The 27643-nt window shown below is 39.2% G+C and overlaps 1 protein-coding gene across 24 annotated transcripts in view; it reads left to right on the forward strand.

The window, feature by feature from the left end:
• CCDC88A (coiled-coil domain containing 88A) overlaps positions 1–27643 on the forward strand; it is a 134557-nt gene that overhangs the window by 34320 nt on the left and 72594 nt on the right. For 23 of the 24 annotated variants that reach the window (XR_010319468.1, XR_010319467.1, XM_064277051.1 and 20 more), the window contains exons 4-7: positions 10989–11058; positions 14619–14677; positions 21633–21716; positions 23155–23295. Coding sequence is in view for 22 of the 24 variants with exons in the window: in XM_064277051.1 (XP_064133121.1) it covers positions 10989–11058; positions 14619–14677; positions 21633–21716; positions 23155–23295 (354 nt within the window). In the remaining 2 variants the exon portion in view is untranslated. Of the gene's footprint in view, positions 1–10988; positions 11059–11112; positions 11138–14618; positions 14678–21632; positions 21717–23154; positions 23296–27643 lie in introns of those variants that run through there. The other variant, XM_064277059.1, reaches the window with a different exon arrangement.

Consider the following 27643-nt stretch of genomic DNA (forward strand, 5'->3'; position numbering starts at 1 on the left):
TTTGTGACATCTGTCAACTCAACAGTCATCAATTGGGCATGACTTTGTCCCCTGGGGGACATTTGGCCATGACTGGAGACATTTTTTTTTTTTTTCATTGTACTTTAGATGAAGGTTTACAGAAAAAAACAGCTTCTCATTAAACAGTTAGTACACATATTATTTTATGACATTGGTTAACAACCCCACAACATGTCAACATTCTCCCTTCTCAACCTTGGGTTCCCTGTTACCAGCTTTCCTGTCCCCTCCTGCCTTCTAGTTCTTGCCACTAGGCTGGTGTGCCCGTTTAGTCTCCTATTGGTTTATGGGCCTTTCCAATCTGGCTGAAGGGTGAACCTCAGGAGTGACTTCATTACTGAACTGAAAGGGTGTCAGGGGGCCATAATCTCAGGGCTTCTCCAGTCACTGTCAAGCCAGCAAGTCAGGTCTTTCGTTGTGAGTTCTACATTTTCCTCTAGCTCTGTCCAGGACCCTCTATTATGATCCCTGTGGAGACATTTTTAATTGTAACAACTTAGAGGCGGCGTAGGGAGGGCGGTGGGGGTGCTGCTAGTGGCATCTGTTGGGTAGAGGCCAGGGATGCTTCTAAGCATCCTGCAGTATAAGACTCACAGCAGGGTTGTCCAGATCAAAATGTTATTAGTACTGAGATTGAGAAACCATGGATTAGATGATACTGGAATTGAAGATTTTGTCTTGACTGTCACCATTTTATTTAGACACATCTGTAAATATTAATGTTTATTTCAACACCAGTTATACTGTTTTCTCTTCACGGCTCTAAGTTTGAATACCAGTGGACTACCTCAGGGCTAGAACTGATTAGCAGCTACATCCAGAGCTGTCAAGATTTCCAACTTAGCATTGCTTACTTTAAAAAAGGGGGGGAGGGGTGGTTTAGTCATCTAGTGCTGCTGTAACAGAAATAACACAAGTGGATGGCTTCAAAAAAGAGAAATTGATTCTGTCACGGTCTAGTAGGCTAGAAGGTCATATTCAGGGCGTCAGCTCCAGGGGAAGTCTTTTCTCTGTTGGCTCTGGGAGAAGGTCCTTGTTGTCAGTCTTCCCATGGACTAGGAGCTTCTCCGTGCAGGAACCCCAGGTCCAAGGGACATGCTCTGCTCCTGGCACTGCTTTCTTGGTGGTATGAAGGCCCCACTCTCTGCTTGCTTCCCTTTCCTTTTATCTCTTAAGAGATGAAAGTGGTGCAGGCCACACTCCAGGGAAACTCGCTTTACAATGAATCAGGGATGTAACCTTGGTAAGGGTGTTAAAATCCCACCTTAATCCTCTTTAACATAAAATTACAGTCACAAAATGGAGAACAACCACACGATACTGGGAATCATGGCCTAACCAAGTTGACAGATATTTTGGGGAGGGGGACACAATTTAATCCATGACAGGAGGAGTACTCAATTACAGAATTTTTCCAAAAAAAAAAAAAAAACACAAAGTTTCTAAGATGAATATTGAATATTTATGAATGTGTAGAGCTTTATCATAACTTGTTGTCAATCTTCTTTTAGATACTTAAGAAAATACAAAATATTACTGTTGCTAGTAGCTGTGGATTTGACTCCTGGTGACCCCGTAGGGTTTTCAAGGCTGTGACTTTGAGAAGATCACCAGGCCTGTCTTCCAAGGTGCATCTGGGTGGGTTGGAACAGCCAGCTTTCCAGCTAGTCATCAGGCAGTTAACCACGTGCACCACCCAGGGACTCCTGACATATTCCCGAAGATTGAAATTCCTTGTGTGCTGCTCCCCAGTGTCCTTCTTGTAGGACCAGTTTGCCTCCTCACCCCCAAAATGTTTCATATTCTTACATAAAGTGTTCTGAGGCACTTCTAAATAGTCTTCAAAAATATATCAGTCATCTTAACACACGATTAATTGACTGTGACTGAGTTTTTTTTATTCTCATATACATTACTAAGCTAGACATGGCATTGGTTTAATATGTGACAGATTTCAGGTTCACAGAGTCAGATAATACAGTTCTCAGCTGCTGAATTAGCTATTTGTTGGAAATCTCAGATGTTTCCAGAAGTCTTTTTAAAACTGTTTAAAAAAAATATTTTTTTTATCCTCATACACCCCTCAAATAAAGAATTTGCAGTGAAATATTTCAGTACACTTTGGTTATTATGACATGCAAAGGAAAGGTGAATTTGGGTAGGTTAAAACTGAAAAGTGTATGTCTCCAAATTTTTGATGGCGTGGTAAGCATCAGGGTCATTTTACAAAAATGATTCCCAAGGAGAAAAGAAATTTTACAGAATATCCTGAGATGGTTATTAGTGGGGAGGTTATTTCAGTATCTTTTTACAGTAATGCTGGATAAATTTAAGTGTCAGAATTCCTTGTTTTCTTCATCTTAATGATTTAGAATATGTAAAAATGCTCCATAGAAATACGCTGTCAGTCAGATTTCCCTCTTCTTCCTCTCCGCTTTACTGAATGCCAGGCATTGTACCAGGTATCGGGGCTACAGAGGTGAACGGGACCGACCACATCCCCACTGTCGTGGATCTTAGTGTTCTAGCAGATTGCTAATAGACAAATTAGCAATTAAATAAAATATCTTCAGATTGTAATAAGTAATGTAAGGACAGTGCAGTAGTAATGAGAGAGGCTGTGAAAGAGGCAATTGGTAGCGTTAGATTATCGGGAGGTTTATTGAACTTACACTTAGTTATGTTTAAATGACGATCAGACCTTTTCAAGTAATCACTTGAGCCACAGCCGGTATCTCTTTTTGTCTTGTGAATAAATATTCCAGAGTTTCAAGGCAGAAAACAAGTAAATCATACGTTTTCTGTAAACTTACCTAGGTTGTGTGATTTTTTTTTTTTGACATTATTTTTGTTCCTGTGAGTGTGGAAGAGGGAGTAAATTTGATAATCAGACACGGTTGACAAGTAAAGTATCATAGTCCATTTTTAGAACTGTTAGGAATCAGAGTTTGACGTGGCTAGATGGCATGGAGTTGAAACAAGGACTAAGTGGGAAAAAAAAGTGGTTCTTCCACCACTGTTAAAGCATTGGAGGCCCCAAAAGAAAAGAACACGTTACAATTAGGACATCTAAATGTATTAGAAAGTTTTTGCATGGTACAATGTCACTAATACTAAAAACAAAAATCAGGGCTAGCACCATTGATCTAGTGCCTACAGAAAGCAGATACTTTTTAAGTTTTTCTTTAACATCTGTTAAAATAAGCAACATTTGGAATATTCATGAAATTCAGCAGCCAGGAAAACCAGGCTCTGTGTTTGTTATATAACAATTGCTTTATATTTCATCATATTTTTGATACTCTGATCAGATGTTTTTCCTTTTAAAGCCATTCATTTAGTTTTTTTCATTAGTCTATTAAAAAAAAAAAAAAAGATATGGTAAAATAGTCTTAATTGTCTGTTTAAAAATAGATGGCGAGTCTCTAAAAGCAGGAATTGTCATTCCAGCATATTTTACAAATCTTTCAACCATATTTAGCACTACAAAAATGTGTAGTTTTAATAACAGCATTTTGCTCTGTATGTGGTTTAGGAAAGGAAAATGAGCCCAGACCTTTGTCAGAAGTGTTATTGAACTTCTTATTGTGAAGAAATGTTATGGAGAACTGATAGGAAAAAGGAGAAGCCTAGCTTAAATCATCTTTATATAGTACCTAAATAATAATGTTTATGTCTGGGGTATACTTGAAAGGGTCTTTCTTTTAGTGCTTCAGCAACATGAATTTTAAATCACACAGTAAACTTGTATATTAATAAAAAAGACTTTAGATGGTGAACTAAAAACTATGGTTAATATACCAGTTTTTATGGAAAAATTATACAAAACCACTTAAAGGTAGTGGGAATGAAATTACTTGTAATGCCTTTCAAGACACCTTTGCTGTTATTTTTGTATTCTCATAATGTCTACCAGTTTTTCCTTGTTCTTCTCTTTCTCTTAAGTATTGCAGTTCTCTAAATCTTGCAGGACTGCCTCGTTGCGTAAGGGAATTTCTGTCTATTGAGTGAAACTTTGCTTTAATGATTCTGAAAACCCACAAATTCTTTGTTTGAATACTTGCATACCTTTCTAAAATTGCAGCCTTCCCATCATTTCCACCCTCCCCCAGTACTCCTTTTCTTCCTTGCTTTATTTTTATCCTTAGCATTTATCACCAAAAATATTTACTTGTTTATCATGTTTATTTTCTGTCTAGCCCAGCTAAAATGTAAACTCCACAGGAACAAGAATTTTTGTTTGTTCACTGCTGTATTTCCAGGGCTTAGAACAATGCTCGGCAAATAATGTTGTTGTTGTTAGGTGCCGCCCAGTCAGTTCCGACAAATACTGACCCGTGCACAACAGAACAAAACACTGCCAGGTCCTGCGCCATCCTCACAATCGTTGCTATGTTTGAGCCCATTGTTGCAGCCACTGTGTTAATCCATCTCCTTGAGGATCTTTCTCTTTTTTTGCTGACCCTCTACTTTACCAAGCATGATGTCTTTCTCTAGAGACTGATCCCTCCTGATAACATGTCCAGAGTATTTGGGACATAACCTCACCATCCCTGCTTCGAAGGAGCTCTCTAGTAGTCCCTCTTCCAAGATGATTTGTTCGTTCTTTTGGCAGTCCATAGTATATTCAATATTCTCCTCCAACACCACAATTCAAAGTCGTCGGTTCTTCTTCAGTCTTCCTTATTCATTGTCCAGCTTTTGCATGCATATGAGGCGATTGAAAGCACCATGACTTGGGTCAGGTGCACCTTAGCCCTCAAAGTGACATCTTTGCTTTTCAACACTTTAAAGAGGTCTTTTGCAGCCGATTTGACCAAGGCAGTGCATCTTTGGATTTCTTGAGTGCTGCTTCCCGTGGGTGTTGATTGCGGATCCAAGTAAAATGAAATCCTTGACAACCTCAGTTATCTCTCTGTTTATTATAATGTTGCTCGTTGGTCCAGTTGTGAGGATTTTTGTCTTCTTTGTGTTGAGGAGTAATCCATACTGAAGGCTGTGATGTTGATCTTCATTTGTAAGTGATTCAAGTCCTCTTTACTTTCAGCAAGCAAGGCTGTGTTATCTGCATATCACAGGTTATTAATAAGCCTTCCTCCAACCTTGATGCCCCGTTCTTCTTCATATATGCATATAGTTCGGCTTCTCAGATTATTTGCTCAGCATACGGATTGAATAGGCATGGAGAAAGGATGCAACCCTGATGCACATCTTTCCTTATCTTAAACCATGTAGTATCCCCTTGTTCTGTCCGAACAACTGCCTCTCGATCCATGTACAGATTCTTCCTGAGCACAATTAAGTGTTCCGGAATTCCTGTTCTTCTCAATGTTAGCCATAGTTTGTTATGATCCATGTAGTCAAATGCCTTAGCATAGTCAGTAAAACCCAGGTAGACATCCTTCTGGTATCCTCAGCTTTCAGCCAGGATCCGTCTGACGGCAGCAGTGATGTCCCCGGTTCCACGTCCTCTTCTAAATCAGGCTTGAATTTCTGCGACATACTGCTGGCTGCTTTTGAATGATCCTGAGCCAAATTTTGCTTGCATGTGATATTAATGATATTGTTCAGCAATTTCCACATTCGGTTGAATCACCTCTCTTGGGAATAGGCATAAATATGGATCTCTTCTAGTCAGTTGGCCAGGCAGCTGTTTTCCAAATTTCGTGGCATAGACGAATGAGCACTTTCAGCACTGCGTCCGTTTGTTGAAACATCTCAGTTGGTATTTTGTCAATTCCCAGAGCCTTGTTTTTCGCCAGTGCCTTCAGTGCAGCGTGGACTTCTTCCTTCAGCACCATTGATTGGTTCCTGATCATATGTTACCTCCTGAAATGGTTGGACGTCGGCCCAGTACTTTTTGATATAATGACTCTGTGTAGGCTTTGCATCTTCTGTTGATGCTTTCTGCATCGTTTAATACTTCTCCCATGGAATCCTTCACTATTCCAACTCAGGGCTTGAATTTTTTCTTTAGTTATTTCAGCTTGAGAAATACTGAGTGTGTTCTTCCATTTTGGTTTTCTATCTCCAGGTCTTTGCACATGTCATCATAATACTTTGTCTTCTTCAGCTGCCCTTTGAAATCTTCTGTTCAGCTCTTTTACTCCATCATATTTTCTTTTTGCTTTAGCTTCTCGACGTTCAAGAGCAAGTTTCAGAGTCTCTTCTGATATCCGTTTAGGTCCTTTTCTTTCTCTCTTGAGGTTTGTTTTTTTTTAATAATTTTTATTGTGCTTTAAGTGCAAGTTTACAAATCAAGTCAGTCTCTCACACAAAAACCCATATACACCTTCCTACACACTCCCAATTGTTCTCCCCCTAATGAGACAGCCCGCTCTCTCCCTCCACTCTCTCTTTTCGAGTCCATTTCGCCAGCTTCTAACCCTCTCCACCCTCTCATCTCTCCTCCAGGCAGGAGATGCCAACATAGTCTGAAGTGTCCACCTGATCCAAGAAGCTCACTCCTCGCCAGCATCCCTCTCTAACCCATCGTCCAGTCCAGTCCATGTCTGAAGAGTTGGCTTTGGGAATGATTCCTGTCCTGGGGCAATCTGTCTTGTGTTTTTAATGACCTCTTGTTTTCTTCATGTAGGATGTCCTTCCACAACTTGTCTGGTCTTCAGTGATAGTGTTCAGTGCATCTTGAGATGGTCTCTAAATTCAGGTGGGCTGTACTCAAAGTCATACTTTGGCTCTCATGGATTTGTTCTAATTTTCTTCAGTTTCAACTTGAACTTACATACAAGTAATCGATGGTCTGATCCACAGTCCGTCCCTGGCCTTGTTCTGACTGATGATAATTGGGCTTTTCCATCATCTCTTTCCACAGATGTGGTTGATTTAATTCCTGTGTATTCCATTGGCAGGATCCATGTGTGTAGTCACTGTTCATGTTGGTGAAAAAAGGCATTTGCAGTGAAGAAGTCGTTAGTCTTGCAAAATTCAGTCATCCAGCATCGTTTCTGTCACCAAGGCCATATTTTCCAACTACTGATCCTTCGTCTTTGTTTCCAACTTTCTCATTCCAATCACCAGTAATTATCAGTGCATCCTGATTGCATGTTTGATCAATTTCAGACTGCAGTAGTTGGTAAAAATCTTCACTTTCTTCATCTTTGGCTTTATTGGTTGGTGTGTAAATAATAGTCGTTTAAATTAGTCTTCCTTGTGGGCGTGTGGATATTATCCTATCGCTGACAGCATTGTACTTCAGGATAGGTCTTGAAATGTTCTTTTTGACGACGGATGCAATGCCGTTCCTTTTTGAGTTGGCATTCCCGGCGTGGTAGACCGTATGATTGTCTGATTCAGCGTGACCGATACCAGTCCATTTCAGCTCACTAATGCCTAGGATATTGATGTTTACGGATTCCGTTTCATTCTTGGCGCTTTACAGTTTTCCCAGATTCGTACTTCATACGTTCTAGGTTCTGATTATTCATGAATGTTTGCAGTTGTTTCTTCTGATTTTGAGTTGTGCTACATTAGCAAATGAAGGTCCCGAAAGCTTGACTCCATCCACGTCATTAAAGTCGACTCTACTTTGAGGAGGCAGCTCTTTCCCATTTGTATTTCGAGTGCCTTCCAACCTGAGGGGCTCATCTTCCGGCTCAATATCAGTGTTCTGCTGCTATTTGTAAGGTTTTCCCTGGCTAATTCTTTTCAGAAGTAGACTGTTGGGTCCTTCTTCCTAGTTTGTCTTAGTCTCGAAGCTCAGCTGAAACCTGTCCACCACGGGTGACCCTGCTGGTATTTGAATACCGGTGGCATAGCTTCCAGCATCACAGCAACACGCAAGCCACCACAGTAAAACAAACTGACAGATGCGTGGGGGTGGCAGATGATAGACACGCCAAAAGATATTTGTTGAGTGAATGATTGTCCTGGTTTTCTCAAAACTTTCTCCTCGTTTTTCAGTTGTATTGCTAGAAGTCTTTCTTCATAAAATTTCTTATAGGTTTCTTATCACTTCAGTGACAAATTGGAGTGTCTTTACGAGTTCATGAACTTCAGTAGTTTATATATTATCATCTTTAGCCCATCAACTGATTGGTTCCTGTTATTAACTTCAGATTTGTCTAGGGCTCATTTATGTATTCTTTTTCCTTTTTCGTTAACATCTTTGGTGAACATCTTTAAACTAGGTGAAATATGGGGAATGTGGAATGTTATAAAAAACCTAAAACCAAACCCATTGCCATCAAGTCGATTCCGACTCATAGCAACCTCATAGGACAGAGTAGAACTGCCCCATAGAGTTTCCAAGGAGCGCCTGGTGGATTTGAACTGCTGACCTTTTGGTTAGCAGCCGTAGCACTTAACCACTACGCCACGGGGGTTTCCATGGAATGATATAGTAGAGCCTTAACAGCGGTCAGTTTTTAAAGCCTCCAATCTCTTTTATGTCTTGTATTTTTTTTAATGAGATTTGTAAGATTGGAGTATAGAAATAAAAGGAATGTTTACAAAATTACAGCTGGAATCCTCCTCTATTCCAACTCATAGCAACCCTACAGGACAGAGTAGAGCTGCCCCATAGAGATTCCAAGGAGTGCCGAACTTTTGGTTGACAGCCATAGCACTTAACCACTGCGCCACCAGGGTTTCCGAAGAAGCCATAAGGGAACTAAGTAGAGAATTTAGAATAATCTTTTTGTGTCACATGTAGCTGCTTTATTACCTAATATTAGCACTTTCTGACATAACTTAAAATTAATACTTGGAAATAAGATAAAGGTAAGCTTTTCCCATTAACAGGAATGTTTAATAATCATCATCATTTTTAAGTCTTTGTATTTTTGTTTCACTTCCTCCGCTCCCCACAAAAGTCCCATGCCTAGTAAGTCACAGAGCTGAAATTTAAGCCCAGGCATTTAGACTGCACTCCATCAGAGTGCACTATACTAGGCATTTGGATTCCACTGTACATTTTTAGATGACATGGAAGTAGGTTTTGAATTTAACAGTTTATTGTAGTAATTTGGGAAACCCTGGTGGTGTAGTAGTTAAGTGCTATGGTGGCTAACCAAAGGGTTGGCAGTTCAAATCCGCCAAGCGCTCCTTGGAAACTCTGTGGGGCAGTTCTGCTCTGTCCTATAGGGTCGCTGTGAGTCAGTATTGACTCAGCAGCACTGGGTTTGGTTTTTGGGTATAGTAATTTGAGTTGTTCAAATGTATTTAAACTTTATAGCGTAAAGGTTAAACTTTATTAACACATGAAGTCTTTGATGAAACCATATGTTGAAAGTACATATCAGATTGCTTTCACCTTTGTGGGAAGATTGAGTTAGTACAAAACATGGCAGACAGAGTAGGCGGGAAGTGGGAGCCAGCTGCGCAGGAGGGTGGAGAAAAGGCTGGTGGACTGTAGTAAAGATTACTCTCCTTGTGGGCGGTTGTGCATATAACACGTAATGTGTTAACATGAGGTGTTGCAGGATAAATTGATAAAACAAATTGCTTTGGAAATGTGTTGATGGTTCCTACTTGATTTGTCAGTCATTACTCATGTTACCCAAAATAAGTGGTGTAAATGACTATTATCTTTTATCTTTGAAGTTTTCAGATTGAGGTAAGCTTTTTCTAATAATTCAGGATCTCTTAAAATTTAAAGCTTCTCTTCTGAGGGTGAATTTAAAAGTTCTTCATTCTGATTTTTGTCGCGGCTAGGTAGAATATAGACAGAACACTGCTTTTATATATATATATATACATATATATTTGTTTATAATTTCTTTTAAATATGTAAAATGGTGGTCCTCATAGTTTTTTCCTAATTTTATTATGGTAAAATGTATATAACAGAAAGTTTGCCACTGTAACTGTTTTTAAGTGCACAAGTTGGTGACACTCATTACTCTCACCATGTCGTGCTGCCATCACCACATTCGTTCCCCCAAGTTTTCCATCAGCCCCAGCAGAAACTCAGCACCCCTCAGCAGTAACTCCCGTTCCCCCTCCTTCCAGCCCGGGTAGCTGCTCATAAACTTCTGTGTCTCTACATTTGTACATTCTAGATAGCGCACAGAAGTGGGATTCTCATTGTGGTTTTAGTTTACATCTTAGTCCTTGTTGTTTTGCTTCAAGGTAAAAAGACTAAGCTTTAAAATGAATTACAAATGTATTTCTTTTAAGTTTACTTAGATCATGCATATTTAGTTATAGCATATTCTACCTTGAGGTAACTTGCTTTTCAGCAGAAAATTTGTTAAATACCCAGACTTGGTGTAGATCTTTGGAGTGAGTAATTTTAGCAATTTTTGACACTTAGTCTTCATATTTTTAAGTATATTTACTAACATGATACACATGTTGAATATGTGCACTTTTCTTTAAATGTGTATTTTTTGTGATAGTTTTTAAAGAGCCAGTACATATGCTGAAAAAAAAACACTTTTAAAACCTTCTACTATGTTATCACAAAGAATTATAGATAAAAGGTTAAATCTAATGAGCATATGGTATCCTGCAGCCCACTGGCTATGGGAAAATGCTGCAGTGGATCTAGAATTATACAACTTTAAAATGCACTGCAGGTTAACTTTTCATGGGCATTTGCTTCCTCGTCATAGTATTAAACATAAGATGATTTAAAAAGAGTTGAGTACTTTCAGAAACATTCCTTACCAACTAATTGTCTATGAACACACAGTTGGAGCCAGTTTGTAAAAAAACTGTTAGTTATTTTTATAATCTTACAAAGCTTCAGTAACATCCCATGGCACCCATCAGCCTTGTGTCTGGTTCCTCCCAGACTCTGCAGCAGATCACTGTCAGGGGTTGTGATGGTAGGTACAGTGTGTTCCAAGACCTTAGATATCTTTCTTTTCCCCCTTTATTTTTGTAAACATTTTAATTGAAGTAAAACATACCTAAGAGAAGTATGCAAATCTTATGTTATAGCTTGGTGAGTTATGACAAAGTCAGCGTTAACCATGTAACAACCATGGAGTGTCTTTTTACAGGAGACTTTGCAGCAGCTGATCATGATGTCATTGCCAAACGTCTTAATCATTGGCAAAAACCCCTTTTCTGGTAAGTATTAAAATAAGCGTAACATGATAACAGCGTTTTGTCTTTGTGGTCTTAATCATCGGCAAAAACCCCTTTTCTGGTAAGTATTAAAATAAGCGTAACATGATAACAGCGTTTTGTCTTTGTGGTCTTAATCATCGGCAAAAACCCCTTTTCTCGTAAGTATTAAAATAAGCGTAATATGATAACGGCGTCTTGTCTTTGTATAACACTCTGGTGTTTACCAAGAGCTTGCTCATTTACATTAATTGACAACTCTGTAGGGACGATTGGAGGTGGTGTTCCATTTGGAGAGAGATAAGAAACTTAGAATATTTGCGGGTTGTAGGTGGGGCCAGACACACGTTCTACATTCACTCCAGTGTTCTTTCCTGCTCTCCTAAACTGGCTCATTTCTGTACGCGGTTTTAGTGTCTCATTACTGACAACTACAGAAGATAACGATGGAATTATGAGGCTAAAGAACTATAACCTTACAAAAGAAATGGTTTTGATATAATATCCAGGTTTCTATGCGTGCACTACTACCTACCATGGCAAGATGGCAGCAGGTTTTTGGTTTTTACCGTTGCAAAAGTTGTTTGAATTTCAGGTTTTCTGATTGATTAATATCTTAATTTATACTATACCATTTCTGCATACAAAGATGAGAAGCAGTTTCTTCGATCATTTAAATGACTTTCTTCAAATATTTCTGCCCTTTATGAGATTTTAAATGTGACATGTTCTGAGTTTTAATTTTTGAACACTTGGGAAATTAGCAGCTACCTAAAGTTTTACCAGTGGGCTTATTATAGGGTACATGTAATCTGAATCGAATATATCTTCTCCAACCCCTATCCCTATGCTAAGTCAAAACAAACGAAAACTAAAACCCAAATAAAATCTAAAATCAAGCAGCTATATTTATAGAGCAAGCTATCAAGTAGGTGGGGTGAATTAGAAGTTTAAATAATCTTTAGAAATAATCTGGGGTGTAATTATTTTCAAACCCACCTGCATTTATTAAGTGCCTACTGAGTTTTAGGGACCAGGGATATGAGGAAATGGCCCATACTCTGAGGATCTTGTGGTTTGGTGAGAGATTACAGATTACTGGAAACCATGTAATAAGTAACACAGAATAGGGATATGTACAAAGTGTTGTTGTCGTTGTGTGCTGTCGAGCCAATTCAGATTCATACGGACCCCATAGGGCAGCATGGAACTGCCCCATAGGGTTTCCTAGGCTGTAATCTTTACGGGAGCAGATCACTAAGTCTTTTCTCCTGCAGAGCCGCTGGTGGGTTCAAACCATTGACCTTTTGGTTAGCAGCCAAATGCTTAAAAATTGCTCCACCAGGCCTCCTTGTACCAAATGTTAAGCCATATAAAATGTGGAGCAATTTATTATTCTTAAAGTTGGCAGATTAGTGAGGGTTGGGGACCATTGGTGGTTGGGTCAGGGGAGACTACCCTGAGATGTTAGAACTGTGCCTAGGATTGTGATTAGTCTTGCTCACTAGGGGTAAGGGCGGTGGGAGACAGACAGAGGGAGCAGCAGAAGTTCAGGCAGAGGAGTGTATATGTATGTGATTAGTCCTGCTCACTAGGGGTAAGGGCGGTGGAAGACAGACAGACAGAGGGAGCAGCAGAAGTTCAGGCAGAGGAGTGTATATGTACGTGATTAGTCCTGCTTATTAGGGGTAAGGGTGGTGGCAGACAGACAGAGGGAGCAGCAGAAGTTCAGGCAGAGGAGTGTGTATGTATGTGATTAGTTCTGCTCACTAGGGGTAAGGGCGGTAGGAGACAGACAGACAGAGGGAGCAGCAGAAGTTCGGGCAGAGGAGTGTATATGTGTGTGATTAGTCCTGCTCACTAGGGGTAAGGGTGGTGGCAGACAGACAGAGGGAGCAGCAGAAGCTCAGGCAGAGGAGTGTAATGTATGTGATTAGTCCTGCTCACTAGGGGTAAGGGCAGTGGGAGACAGACAGAGGGAGCAGCAGAAGTTCAGGCAGAGGAGTGTATATGTATGTGATTAGTCCTGCTCACTAGGGGTAAGGGCGGTGGGAGACAGACAGACAGAGGGAGCAGCAGAAGTTCAGGCAGAGGAGTGTATATGTATGTGATTAGTCCTGCTCACTAGGGGTAAGGGTGGTGGCAGACAGACAGACAGAGGGAGCAGCAGAAGTTCAGGCAGAGGAGTGTATATGTATGTGATTAGTCCTGCTCACTAGGGGTAAGGGCGGTGGGAGACAGACAGACAGAGGGAGCAGCAGAAGTTCAGGCAGAGGAGTGTATATGTATGTGATTAGTCCTGCTCACTAGGGGTAAGGGCGGTGGCAGACAGACAGACAGAGGGAGCAGCAGAAGTTCAGGCAGAGGAGTGTATATGTATGTGATTAGTCCTGCTCACTAGGGGTAAGGGTGGTGGCAGACAGACAGACAGAGGGAGCAGCAGAAGTTCAGGCAGAGGAGTGTATATGTATGTGATTAGTCCTGCTCACTAGGGGTAAGGGTGGTGGGAGACAGACAGATAGAGGGAGCAGCAGAAGTTCAGGCAGAGGAGTGTATATGTATGTGATTAGTCGTGCTCACCAGGGGTAAGGGCGGTGGGAGACAGACAGACAGAGGGAGCAGCAGAAGTTCAGGCAGAGGAGTGTATATGTATGTGATTAGTCCTGCTCACTAGGGGTAAGGGTGGTGGGAGACAGACAGATAGAGGCAGCAGCAGAAGCTCAGGCAGAGGAGTGTATATGTATGTGTATTTGGGGAATGGTAATTAGCGTGGCACGGTGTAGCTAGAAAGGTGGTTGTTTCAGGGAGAGTAGGAAGAAATGTCTGAGAAGAGAATTTGGACTTTATCATAGACAGGGGTGGCCTGATGGTGAAATTCTAGCCCAAAGAAGTGATTTCTTTTTGGCTGGTTGGATGCGTTTAAAAAAATCTGAATTGGGTGCTGTTGAACACAGCACGCCCTCTCCATTTCTGTTATAGACGTTAACTTCCATCCAACTCGTTATGTACATTTGTTTTACTAGCCTCACTGCAGCAGACGTTTAAGGTTTTGATCTTCATGAATCTACATGGTGGAAAGCCATTTAAATTTTATTGGTAGATGAATCACGTAAGATTTGTATTTTAGAAAGGAAACACTAATAGGCCTAAAAAGAGCCAGATCTGTTAGGAACCATTTTGGCTGACTGTGGCACGTCTTTGTATCAACACAGTGCATAATTTGGTAAGCTGGTATAGTATGCTCACTTATGGAAAGGGGATGGATTTACAGTTAGGATGCTTACTGCACAGGACCTGAAGCCTGTTTGATCTGTACCACCCTTCAAAACCGAGGTCCCTGCCCATTTCCACAGTGCATGAGGGGACACACACACACACGCACGCACACACACACACACACTCACTCGTTGGCTTTTCTGAATTCTTGACTGTATTTCCTTATAGACTTAATCCTTTGGTCAAGTTGTTGTGAATATTATCTCTAGGAACCGTTACCTCAACATAATAAAAATGAGAGTTGAAATAGAGCAAAATGTTATATTTAGTCATTGTTTTTATTTCAGAGCAAGGCACAGAAGAAGTTAAAAAGCTGCTTTTACTTTTACTGGGTTGTGCAGTTCAGGTAAGTACTTCTTAATAGTTTTATCTCAATAACTGTCTTAGTTACCTAGTGCTGCTGTAATACGAATAACGTGGGTGGGTGCCTTAATGGAACAGAAACTTATTTTATCTCAGTTCAGAAGGCTGGAAGTCTGAATTCAGGGTGCGGTTTTCAGTGGGGGTCCTTGCTTGTCTATTTCAGCTTCTAGTAGCTGCCAGCGATCCCCGTATATGCGTCTGTCTCTGTCATCTGTCCCCTCTTTCCCTGTGTGCGTGTCACTGTGTCTGTTCTGATCTTTTTTGTAACTCATAGTTGATTAGGTTTAGGATCTACCCCACGCTGGTGTTGCCTCATTAACATAACAAAAGAAAAACTAATTTCCAAACAGGATCACATCCACACAGGAATTAACATGTGTTGGACGGATGCAGTTCAATTCAGAACATTCCACCCTTTGACCTCCCAAAATTCATGTTCTTATGTACAAAAACATATTCACTCTATCATATCATCCCCCAAAGTCTTAACTCATTCAGTATCAACTCTGCTTCACCTTCTGAATCAGCTCAATCAAGTATGGGTGAGACTCGGTATATTTTGCACATCCTGGGCCAAACTTCCTCTCTACCTGTGGACCTTTGAAACCCAGAATACAAATTACCTGCTTCCAAAGTACAGTGGTGGGATAGGCACAAGGTAGACATGCCCATTTCAAAAGGGAGAAATCAGAAGGAGAGAAGGGGTCAGGGTCTTAAGCAAGTCTAAAATCTAGCAGGGCAAATCTCATTAGTTCTCAAGGCTTGAAAATAATCCTATGTTCTCCAGGCAAAACCTCAGAATACTAAAGAAACTATTGTTATTACCATCTGTAAGAGCAACAACAACAGAACTGGACCGTAGGATCTTCACCCCCACTTTCCTGTATTCTGGAACTCACGTCATAGCCTTCCAGATGCTGGAAAATGAAGATGAGATGCTTGCTGCTCCTTCTTCTGACAAAGCAGAGGTTAACCAAGCCAGGTTCTGCCAGTTCTGCCAATAGGTGTTTCCTGAAGAATTTTACCAAGATGGCTCTACACTTGAATGACTTGATATTCATGTTTAAAACAGCTTCTATCATTTTACTTTACTAGTGAAGTAAAGTAGAATTATGTAGTGGGTATATTTTCCTTAAAACTAGTTAATGAAACCATGCTCAGAAATCACCAATTATTATAACATCAGATATGTAAATTCCTTCTTATTGATGCATGAAATCAAATACTGCATAAAACAAAGTAATGTACACATAGGCTGGCCTCATAAGAAGTCTGCCTTCTAAAATAGTTCTACAGTAAAAACACATGAAATGAAAACAAGGTTTTCTATTGATGTTAAAAGGGCTCAGTGGTTAAAAGCTTGGCTGCTAACCAAAGGTCAGCAGTTCAAATCCACCAGCTGCTCCCTGGAAGCCTTATGAGGCAGTTCTACTCTGTCCCGTAGGGTCGCTATGAGTCGGAATAGACTTGACAGCATCGGGTTTGGTTTGTTAATTTTTGGATTAGAGTCATATAATCTGGAAAGGATTTTTAAGATTGATGTTATTTCATATGGTTATTGAAAAAAGGAAGGAAGGGTATTTGGGTGAGCGAAGCTATAAGAAGGCATAGAATGGAAATATGTATGGATGTGTCATTGGAAAGTAAGCTGGAAAACAAATTTGATTTTGAGATGGTTAGAGAGAACAGGGCAGTGTAAAGATAAATTTTGAGGTTGAGCAGAGAAGCTTGTTAACCTTACCATTTTTTTAACTTAAGGGGAATAATACAAAGAGCCAACAGACAAAAACATTAGTAATGTGAGAGTGACTCCAGAGAGCTGTGGCTGGAGTCAGCAGAGAATAATCTGTCGTCGTAAGTTTGGAAAATGTCCAGAACCCAAAGTAGCAAATTTATTTGGGACTGAAGACAGTAAATACACACAGGCTTATTTTTTTCAAAGTAAGAGAGGACAGGTTTTATCAATTCTGGAAAACAGAGATGACTCAAGAAGGCCATCATCCTAACCTGTGTCAACATCATTCAAGATTTTTTTTTAAATGAGGAGATAAAAAGTTGTCAGACCTTGGTTTTTCATGTGAAATGAGCTTATCAAGAAACTTGGAAACCAGTCTTTGTCGTCGTTGCAGTTTCTTTTTTTTACTTGAAAGTCCTTGAAATTTTTCATGTATTGCAGTGTTAGAATGGTATATCTACCAAGAAAGGAGGAAAGGTCCAGTTTTGAGAAATACTAGCTCATTCTGCATTTTAAAATGTTACTGACTGGATTTTTTTCATGCTTCCTGTGTGCCAGGTGTTGTACTAAAGGACACGGGTTTTAGAAAAAAGATTAAAAGCTCAAGAAGTTTAAATTTTAGAGGCAGACAGACTAAACAATAACAGTACTAGTTGATGATTACCATCATGCAAGGTACATTGGTACGAAGAAGAAGTATTGCCATAAGTCAGCTTGTAGTGTCCAGGAAGTCCTTTGAGGAGGTAATATTTGAAATGAGAGCAGAGATGTTGAGAAAACAATTTGTTCAGGGAATATCAAGTATGGCTGGAATGTCACATAGATGGAAACAGATTAGGCTGGAAAATTGACAGCGATCAGGCTGTGAAGGACTAGACTTGCCACATTTAGAGTTTAGATTTCATCATGTAGGCATCTGGGAGCCACTAGTGCTAACGTGTCTTCCACACGTTGGACTTGTTAGCAGGTGGGACCAGTCCCTGGAAAAGGGCATCATGCTTGGTAACAAAAAAAAAAAAAGGTAAAGGGTCAGTGAAAAAGAAGACGACCCTCAGTGAGATGGATTGACACAGTGGCTTCAGCAGTGGGCTCAAACATAGCAGTGATTGTGAGGATGGCGCAGGACCAGGCAGCGTTTCCTTCCGTTGTCCATGGGGCTGCTATTGAGTTGGAACCGATTCAGCATCACCTGACAACAGTGCTAATGTCAAATGTGTAAAAAAATCAAAATGTTCTGTCAGCCTTTACTTGTGACTATGTGAACAACTGGAAATCTTTGTTGATACTGAAGAACCAAAATGTACTTCGAGGACAAGAAGCTATTAAGGGACGCAGTCAGCAACTAGTATGTTTGAACACCTTGTAGAACGTGATCTCTGTTACAGGAAATCTGCCAGGCCTGCTGGTAGTTGAGCAGGCGCAAACGCGAATGTTTAGTGTGATACATAAGTAAGTGGCATACATGTACTTTTCCACACCTGGGTTTAGCTCTTCTACTTGTGATACATAGATAGAGATGGCAAGATAAAGTTTGCTGGAACAATACTAGAATCTAAGAGTTCAGTGGGTCACAGATTTCCAAAGATATTATATTCATTAAAAGAAATACAAAAGCAAGAGAGCATTGGGAAATTTAATAAACGATCATTTCTTCTTTTGAAGAAAAAGTGAGGAAATTCTTAAAAGGAAGCAGCATTTGAGAACAGAAAAGTTAACCATTCTTCAAAGACCTTACCTCACAGAACAAATTATAATTAAAGAAATAGAAGCCACAAGACTGACTTTGAACGTGAAGAAAACTTTTAAGTTATATCCAAGGCCAGGGCTTGGGTATTTTCATTACTGACTGACTAAAAAATCCTTCCAGAGTCTTTTTCAGTGGCTAGCACAGTGGATAGCACAAATCTCCGGAGCCAAACTCTAAGGATCAGCTTCGGTTCTCAGAGATGGCATGACACTTCACCCCAGCCCTGAGATAGTCAAGAGATTCCCCAAGCTAAAGCGTTCTCAAGAGGAGGAAAAATTTCTGCAGTATATGTTGTTTGAAAGTTTCTTTCTTCTAAGACCTATTTGCCCTTTTTCAGCAGAATTCAGGCTTTATGTCACTTTTCAGAAATACTGCTTATTTTGGATTTTGGCCAGGTTGGGTAGTGCTGAAAATAACAGCATGTCAAGTGTGATTGGAATTAAAATATTGACCTTTATGTATACCCTCAGAAGCAGTTTCAACATCAGTATTTGATTCTGAAAATCAGTTTTGAACTTGGTCACTTTTTAAAAAATCTATTGTTTACTTACCAATTATCTATGAAGCATCTTAAAAGCATTTAGAACTTTGATGTATTACTTTTTTGGCAAATAAAACAATAGCCCAACTTCTGGCTCTTTATCTGAGAGTGCATAAAAATAGAAAATGTAGCTCAGTTTAAAGAGGGAATTTTAATTTTTCCATTTTTATTTCTTCTTTGTGGCTTATCTTGGTCTTTGATAGAACTATAATCTGTTTAGACATTAACCTTACTGGAAGCACCATAACGTGTTTCTCGTTGCATTATTTCTTGTTTAATAGCTTGTTTGGGGTACCCTCTCTATTTTAGTGTAGTGTTTCCACATAGCTATGTCTTTTTTCTTTAAGGTGAGAGAGCATTGAAAGTGCTGAGTGAAAATAGGAGGAATTTGAAGAATAATACATTAAGAATTTAATCTCTGGTGGAAAGTATGAGTCGGAATTGACTCGATGGCAGCGGGTTTGGTTTGGTTTTGGTGGAAAGCATAGAACATTAGGGTTAGTGCAGTTCTGCCTACACTCCTCACCCAAATAACCTTTCTGCTTTTTCCTGTGTCCCATATATCCTAGTCTTATGATACGGTAACCTGCTTGTATAGGAATCAGTTGCTATAATAGCATTAGAAATGATCTTAATGCCCACAACACTTAGAGAACTTGATATGAAGATAAAAGAGAGCTTAATTTTAAGTGGAAGGAAGTTTTCTGATGATTATTTTGTCTTCACAGGAAGCTTTATAGCTGGAATTAAAATTGATATGTCCAGTTTTGACACCAGACTTTTCCTGTGCCCTAGAGTGAGGCTATTGAGCACAGTAGCTACTAGCCACATGTGGCTGTTTGAATTTAGGTTAAATCCTTGCTGTTGAGTTGATTCCCATTCATAGTGACCCTATAGGACACCGTAGAACTGCCCTATAGGGCTTCCAAGGCTGTCATCTTTAGCGAAGCAGACTGCCACATCTTTCTCCCGCAGAGCAGCTGGTGGGTTCGAACCACAGACCTTTCAGTTAGCAGCTGAGCTTTAACCACAGCACCACCAGGGCTCCTAATTTAGCCTACGGATGATTAAATAAGACGAAAACTTCAGTTTCTCAGTTGTACCAGCTCCATTTCAGGTGCTCAGGAGCCACATGTAGCTGGTGATTGCTGCATTGGCTAGTGCAGATGCGGAACATTTGGTCTGATTCTTCATCTTCAAAGTTTGAATCTTTTCTCTATCTTGACAGTCTTTCTCTTTTATCTTTTAATATTGTATGAAATTCATTCTACAGTCTTTAAGAAAGCCTAAGTTATGAAACATTGCCAGGATTTTTTAGACTTTCAGAGTTCAAATAAAGGCGAGATTTAGTAGAAATTGTGGGCGTGTTAAGGGTAAAGGAAGAATCCTCATTGATTTGTGTTGAGACTGTGCTAAAGGGTGAACTCTTGAAGGTAGTGTAAGGGGCGTAGAAAAGGGAAGTGTATCTGTTTGGCTCAAACTGAAAGCAGAAAAGATGTGGCAGCAGACCTGGGGGATAGTCAGTGAGTTACAGTCATTATGAACCTGGCATTTTATATTCTGATGGGCTGAGAATCTATGTGTAGGTGAACAATTTTAGAAGAATTAGATTATAAATTGGGGTTACCGTAACTGAAAAGTTTGTTATACTGCAAATGTACAATCAGAAAATAGTCTTAATTCTTACTAGTCCTGACAAATATTAAACTCAGTAACGCACATCCCATTCCCCCCAAAACTCTAACTTCCTAGTCACAGAAATTATACATTCTTAGTAATTTAGTTTTAGACATCATATCATCTTAATAATAATCTTGTTTTTATTGGATAGACCACTTTCTTGCTGATGGAAATATGTTTAATTAGTTGAATTTTATGGCAATAGAGATAGTGTTGCAATTTAATATAATATAGGCATTGACTATAAAACAGCTTTGCTAAGTTTCTTAATGATCAAAGAGCCAGTTTTTCTTTTTGTGAGTGCATTGTCTCCACTCGTGGTTTAGTAGTTGGCCCGTGAGCCGCATCTGAGCAGTACAAGGCAGCGCTGTCTGTCTGCACTTCTCATTTGATGGCTGCAAAAACAGTTATTCCAACAGTTGGACTGCAGTGTAACTTCAGAGATGTAGATGGAGGCAGAGGTTAAGATGCATGCTAAATTGTTAATACCGACTAGAGAGAAAATGAGGTTTGCATTCTGATATTTTTAAATAAAGCTTTAAAAAAGTTACACGGTAAGGAATTGCTGTCTTTATTCCACTTTTACGTGTGTACTGCTACGCACATTCTTAAATTTTGCCCCAATAACTGTTATTTTCAGAAACGAATCAAATATTTATTACCTTATAAATGTTTAACTAGGCCACAAAAGTAGGTTTCTTTTATTAAGATTGATAGGCTGAAGATGTGAGAATGAATTGTAAGCTAGAAGTAAAAATTGCTTTAAAAATTTCTTTTTTTCCCAAGAAGAAAGGCTGTGTTGTTTGGTGATAGCCAGGGGCTGACTGAGCATTTTGGCCGTATTCCGAGTTCTGCCACTGACTCACTGTGTTTTTTGGCAAGTAGCTTACCATCCCTGAAACAAGTTCTCGATTCTTTACTTCTCTGTTGGTAAAGCTCATATACTAATATTGTACTGACCTCAGATGGGTTGTGTAATGGTTTTCCGCTTTAGAACTTTGCAGCACAAAAACTGTGTGGATTTTCAGTGCCTTGCTGTTGTGTAAATAAGTATTTCTGAATTGTTATCTCTGTTAGGTAAGTATATTAGACAGACTGTTTAAATGCACAAAACCTTCACTCCACCGTTCAGAGCATAGCCACGTTTTTTAGCCTGATGCGTTTTTAGTTATTGACAGCATTTTAAGGACTATACCCTATAAAGTATGAATGATCATTTTATTCACTTCTTTTAGTGTCAGAAAAAAGAAGAATTTATTGAAAGAATTCAAGGTTTAGATTTTGATACAAAAGCAGCAGTTGCCGCACATATTCAAGAGGTAAATACCCTGTATACGGTATTTGTATGCTTTTAGTTACCTTGTGGTGTGTTTGCGTATCTCCCAAAATATTTACAGTCAAATGATAGGCAAGATTAAATATAAAGGAGCCTGCTTTTTAGAGATAGTTCCTTAAATGAATCCTCTTCTGTATGGCACAGTGCTAGCTAGCTGCAAATGTATCCACAGGGACATAGGCAGGAAGTGTTATTTGAGGAATGAAGTATATGTCCTTGTTAGCATAGAATGAAGGGTATAGTGAACGGAAGGAGCAGAAAGTGGAACACTGCCTGTAATTCAAAACATGAGTGCGGTACTCTTAAGTCAGGACAGTCTTTTGAATGAATGCACATAGCATAATTTTATTGATGATATTAGTTGAATTACAAATATATTAATGATTCGTAACACCCATATAAAAACTTAAATCTACAGTGTCAAATAACTGAAATACATTTGCTAAGATTGGTTTTAGAAGATGCTGTTTTTCCGTCTGTCCTTGGGCTTTTAGACTTGTGTACTTAATAAGACTTTTTAGAATTAGAATATGTAAAAAATTTTGCATATTGATTAAAAAGACCAAGAAAAGGGAGAGAAATTGAAAGTGGTGGAAATTTGTAATGTTTGGATTTTTCTCTATTTAGAAGACATTTTGTTCCACAGATCATCTTTTCCCTTAGTGACCACTTACCCAGCCCCACTGCTTGTCAGAGTTGTTGTCGACAGTACATGTTATTAGCACGCTACCAGGAGAGTCCTGTTGGCGGACCCTCCCTTTATATGTTTGTTTATGCCAGCTTTGTGGTTTGTATTTTATTTTGAATAAATGCTAAGTTCTGCAAGTTAGTAAGCTTGCCATCACTCTTGGAATCGGTATTTTTGCTTTTTATTGTGGAAGTTAGAGAAAAATATAAGAATCACAGCAAGAAATGGAAAGCAAGAAATAAGTAGTTTGCTCATAAAACTTTTCCATTCTTTTAAAAATTTTATAATGAAATTTTTTTCTTCTTTGCTTTTGAATTCAAGTACAGTAAATTTAAATAGGCATTTCCTATGGATTGTTAGTGGGGAAGATAGAGCTTTTCTTCTGTAGATTTTCAGGAGGTTCTATAAGAAGAAGAAATAAAATATTTTGAGAACGACAATTAAGTCTTATCTAAAGAAAAGGTCAATTGATTTTGTTAAAGCAGTTTCCAGGCACATCAGTATTATTTTCCCTTAGGAATGCCTTGAATTAAATATTTTCGTTTTTGTTGACTGGAAAATAAATACGAATTCATTTAAAAATTATGTTTAGTTTAAAATAATTTTTAGTAGAAGTCTTTTCATCATTATTGTCAGATGTCCTTTAGGTATCCTATTTGGGTTTTATGTTTTTATTGTACTGAAATAAGTTTTTAAGCATTGGCTTTGGTTTGTTTTGTTTGTTTTTCTAAAGGTAACGCACAATCAGGAAAATGTGTTCGACCTACAGTGGATGGAAGTGACTGACATGTCGCAGGAGGACGTAGAACCCCTCTTGAAAAATATGGCGCTGCACCTGAAAAGACTTATAGATGAGAGGGATGAACAGTCAGAGGTTTGGAAGCTCCTTTCAATGTCTGTGAAAGCTTGCTTTTCAAATAAAGACAATAGCTTTAGAGCGTTTTCTGAATTGATACTCTGTTTCCTAGAGAGAGGTAATAAAGTACTTTGTCTTTTTTGTGGAACTCAGAAACCAGAAAGGAGCCCTAAAAGTCTTAAATTGCTAGTAAACAACTGGTGATTAGATTTTGTTTTCTCCTTTCTTTTTAAATTATTATCCTGATTTTTTCTCTGAGTGTTTTTCAAGTCATCCCCACAGCTCTGGCAATAGTACAGAAGTGAGAAAGTGAAAATATAGTTGATGTAAATGGAAAAATCATTGCCTGCTGTGAAGCCTAAGAATTTGCTGAAGGTTAATTTCTGAGTTTTATCGCCACATTCTAAGGGTGGAAAATAAGTGTTAATAAAAGGAGAATAACAGGTGTTCTGAATAAAATGGCCCACAAAAGGTCTCAAATTTTTGCAATCAGTGTAATGAGGTGTGATTTTTAGAAAGAAAAATTATTACAAGCTCCTTTAAGAGACAGTACTTTGCTTTTTAAAAAGTGAAATTGAACCAGAGTTCCTGTCTGCGCCCTGTAGTAGCAGTTTATAATTTGAGAGGAGTCTAGACTTCAGTGCATATAGTGGTGAGTAATATTTTCTTAATAGCAGACCAAAGTGCTCCAGCATTAAGGGAATATATACCTTTGATCAATTATTCCATTTACCCATCTACCGGGAGAGACAGTTTTGAGTGTATTTCTAGAGAATTTGTATGACTACTCTTGGGACTAATGAAAGACTGTATAGAGGAAATTCCTGAAGATTTTTTTTTTTTCCCCTAAGCTAAACTTTTAATGCCTCTGTCAAGTATATTCAGTTCTGATGGAAATTGTTAGTCTTTCTTCAGGCATTGAAAGAGAAGAAAATATAAAGATTAAATAAACATTTTAGAGCAACAGTTGAAAAATAAAAGCCAGAGCAAGGCAGGAGGAGACGATAGTGAATTAAAAAACATCCCTCCAAACCCTGTTGCTGTCGAATTGATTCCAACTCACAGTGACCCTATAGGACAAAGTTGAACTGCCCCATAGGGTTTCTCGGGAGCGGCCGGTGGATTCGAACTGCTGACCTTTGGGTTCGCAGCCGAGTTCTTAACCACTGTGCCAGAAGGAGCCCTGGTTCAGTGGATAGGAAGGAAAGGGAGGGCTTATTAAACTAAAGCTATGCTTTAATGACATGTCCTGTCAGATTTTTTGAAGATACGTTGAAGGCCTTGAGCTCAAAAAACTACCACCATTAGTAAAGAAAAGTCAAAATGTCTTGATAATCTTAATGGAAAACACCTCTGGATATTCGTAACTCTCGTACCAGGCTTCTCGTTTTCTTTTTTATATTTCAAAGCCCATAGTTGTGTGTTCATGCACATGCACACATGCGTTCTACTTGTTGGCATCTAGAGCCTCTTTTTTTTTTTTTGCCATTTTTTAAAAGATACTATTTTATCGTAATTTTAGTGAAGGTTTAAGTTCATAGCAGTTTAGGTTCCCATTCAACAGTCTGGAAGCTCTTGATGTCTCCGTTTCACCATCTTAGTTGAAATGTAGCATTTGTCTTCCTATATAGTTTCCTTTCTCCTTTTCCTATGGTTGAATATTTTTAAGTACCTCTTTCTTGTGCTTAGTACTATGCTAGGTAAGATGAGGAGTCCCTGAGGTGATCAGTTAAGCACTCAACTACTAGCTGAAAGGCTGGCAGTTCAAACCCACCCAGAGATGCCTTGGAAGACAGGCCTGGTGATCTGCTTCCAAAAGGTCAAAAAGCCTTGAAAAAACCTGTGTAGCAGTTCTGCTCTGCACACTGCTGTCTCTGAGTTGGAAATGAGTTAATGGCAATTAACAGCAACAGGTGAGATGAGAGATACAGAAGAGGAATAAGATTGTTTCTGGTTTATTTTAAAAAAAATACATACCAGTGAAAAATATGAGCCAGCATATAATTAAATGCTCATTTGCACATGAAACAAATATCTGTTAAATCCTGACAATGGGCCAGATACTGTTCTAGTGCACATTCAGTAGTGAAAAGAAAAAACAGAAATTTCTGTTGCAGTGGAAGTCATATTCTGATGTGTCATATTGTATGTAGTTCTGAGTGATACAGTGGGACTCAGAGTGAGGAGAACAAGATTGGTGAAAGCATAGAGGTAGAAATAAATATGGTAAATTCAGGGAATGAATATTGCTGGAGAGCGGTCCCACGACCATGCTGGTGGAGCTGATTGGTGAGCACAGATCTCAGGTAACCACTTAGCACTGAAACACTTTGGCTATAAACCAGGAAAACCAAACCCAACCCGTGGCTGTGAAGTCGATCCTGACTCGTGGCAGCCCCGAGTGGGTCAGAGTAGAACTGTATCCATAGGGTGTTCAGTGGCTTCACACAGACTCAGTTGGTGCTGGTTTCGCTTATAGAGAACACAAGAGGTCTTCAGAAGAAGGAGGCAAAGAAATTGAGCTCAGTTTAAGATCTCATTCTTGGGTGCACTACCTCATAATTGTATGTGTCAGAAATCATTTTTACAAGCATATGAATTCATTATATTGTGAATAAGGATGTGTACCTCTAAGAGAATGAAATTGTATTTACCTCTCTACTACAAAAAAAACAGAAGTCAGCTGTTCTCACGTCATGCCGCTGGGTGATTATAGCTGGAGATAAAGTTTCTAGTGGCTGCTGTATCTCAGATGATTGTGAAGTGAGTGGGTTTTCTGGAAAACTTAAATGACTAAAAAAGGAGATCAAGATGATGATTAATGTTAAACATGCATGTGAAAATATTTCATGACATGGGAAGGTTTCTAAATTAACGTATTTTGTTAACTAAATTAATGATTTGAGTATTATATGTAGACAGGTGACTATTGCATGTCTGTAGCTCTAAAAGTTAGCCTAAGCACTTCATTTTAATTATTTCATTTAAAAAAAACCCAGTGCCGTCGAGTCGATGCCGACTCATAGCGACCCTATAGGACAAGGTAGAACTGCCCCATAGATATTCCAAGGAGTGCCTGGCGGATTTGAACTGCCGACCCTTTGGTTAGCAGCCGTAGCACTTAACCACTACACCACCAGGGTTATATCATTAGGTTTACCTTATATTTCGGCATCTATTGTATCAGGTTTTTGTGTGTGTGTGTGTGTGGTAAAATATATATAACAAAAAGTTTGTCATTTTAACCATTTTTAAGTGTATAATCCAGTGACGTTAACTGTATTTGCTAAACCCTGTGGCATAGTGGTTAAGAGCTATGGCTGCTAACTGAAAGGTTGGCAGTTCAACTCTACCAGGCGTTCCTTGGAAACTCTATGGGGCAGTCCTACCCTGTTCTATAGGGTCACTATGAGCGGGAATCGACTCCACAACCACGGGTTTGGGTTTTTTTTTTTTTTTAATGTTATGGTATCTTTTGACTGACTAGAGTAGGTAGTGGATTAGGCAAGGACAACGGCTAATAGAAGGTCTTAAAAATCAGGCAAAGAAGTTTAGATCTGATGTAGTAGGAAGTACGGAGCTAGTAAAGACTTTTCAGCCAAGAATTAACAGGGATGGTATTTAAGGAAGATGAATCTGATAGTGGTAGGCAGAATGGACTGACAAAAAGAAAGTAAACCTGAGAATCAGTTAGACCATCCACTGTTAGAGTAATGAAAGTCTGAGGTAACAAAGGCCTAGGTTCCGGAGGGAGTATAAGAGATGCTAGAAGGCAAGACCAAAGATAATTGGGACAGTAAGAAAACATACAAATAAAGTTGACTCTGTGGAGGTGGAGCCTGAGCTACTCTGGCGACTGGTGACACTGTTGACAGAGACAGGGAAGTTGGGAGGGGTGTACTAGTAGGTGGCAGGATGAAGTGGGTCCATGGACACATAAACTACTCCTCCAGAAGGCCAGTGAAAGAGGAAGAAACAGGAAGATAGCCAGAGAGGAAGGTGATTTCTTTTTTCCTCAAGATAGAAAAAAACGTGTGTCACTTTGAAAAGTGAGAGGAAAAGCCAATAGAAAGAAAGAAATTGGAAATGTTAGGGAGGTTAGACATTGAATATGTGTTGAGAGCTAGAAATGCATAAGAAGAAAGAAGTTAATCCAAGGAGGTTTTGTTTCTTTGGCAAATTGGAGGAGACATCATTTGTTGGAACTGGTGATAGCAGTTTGCAGTTGGACGCTTAAATAGAGAAGAGGGAATATTTATCTACAACAGCCATCACGGGAAATTTACCAGGAAAACAGCAAGGTTTCAGTAAAGGGTTGATGGGCAGTGGAAAGAGCCTACTTGGAAGTGGATGGCACAATTGTGGT

Source organism: Loxodonta africana, chromosome 26, assembly GCF_030014295.1.
Source record: "Loxodonta africana isolate mLoxAfr1 chromosome 26, mLoxAfr1.hap2, whole genome shotgun sequence".
Classification (NCBI taxonomy): domain Eukaryota; kingdom Metazoa; phylum Chordata; class Mammalia; order Proboscidea; family Elephantidae; genus Loxodonta; species Loxodonta africana.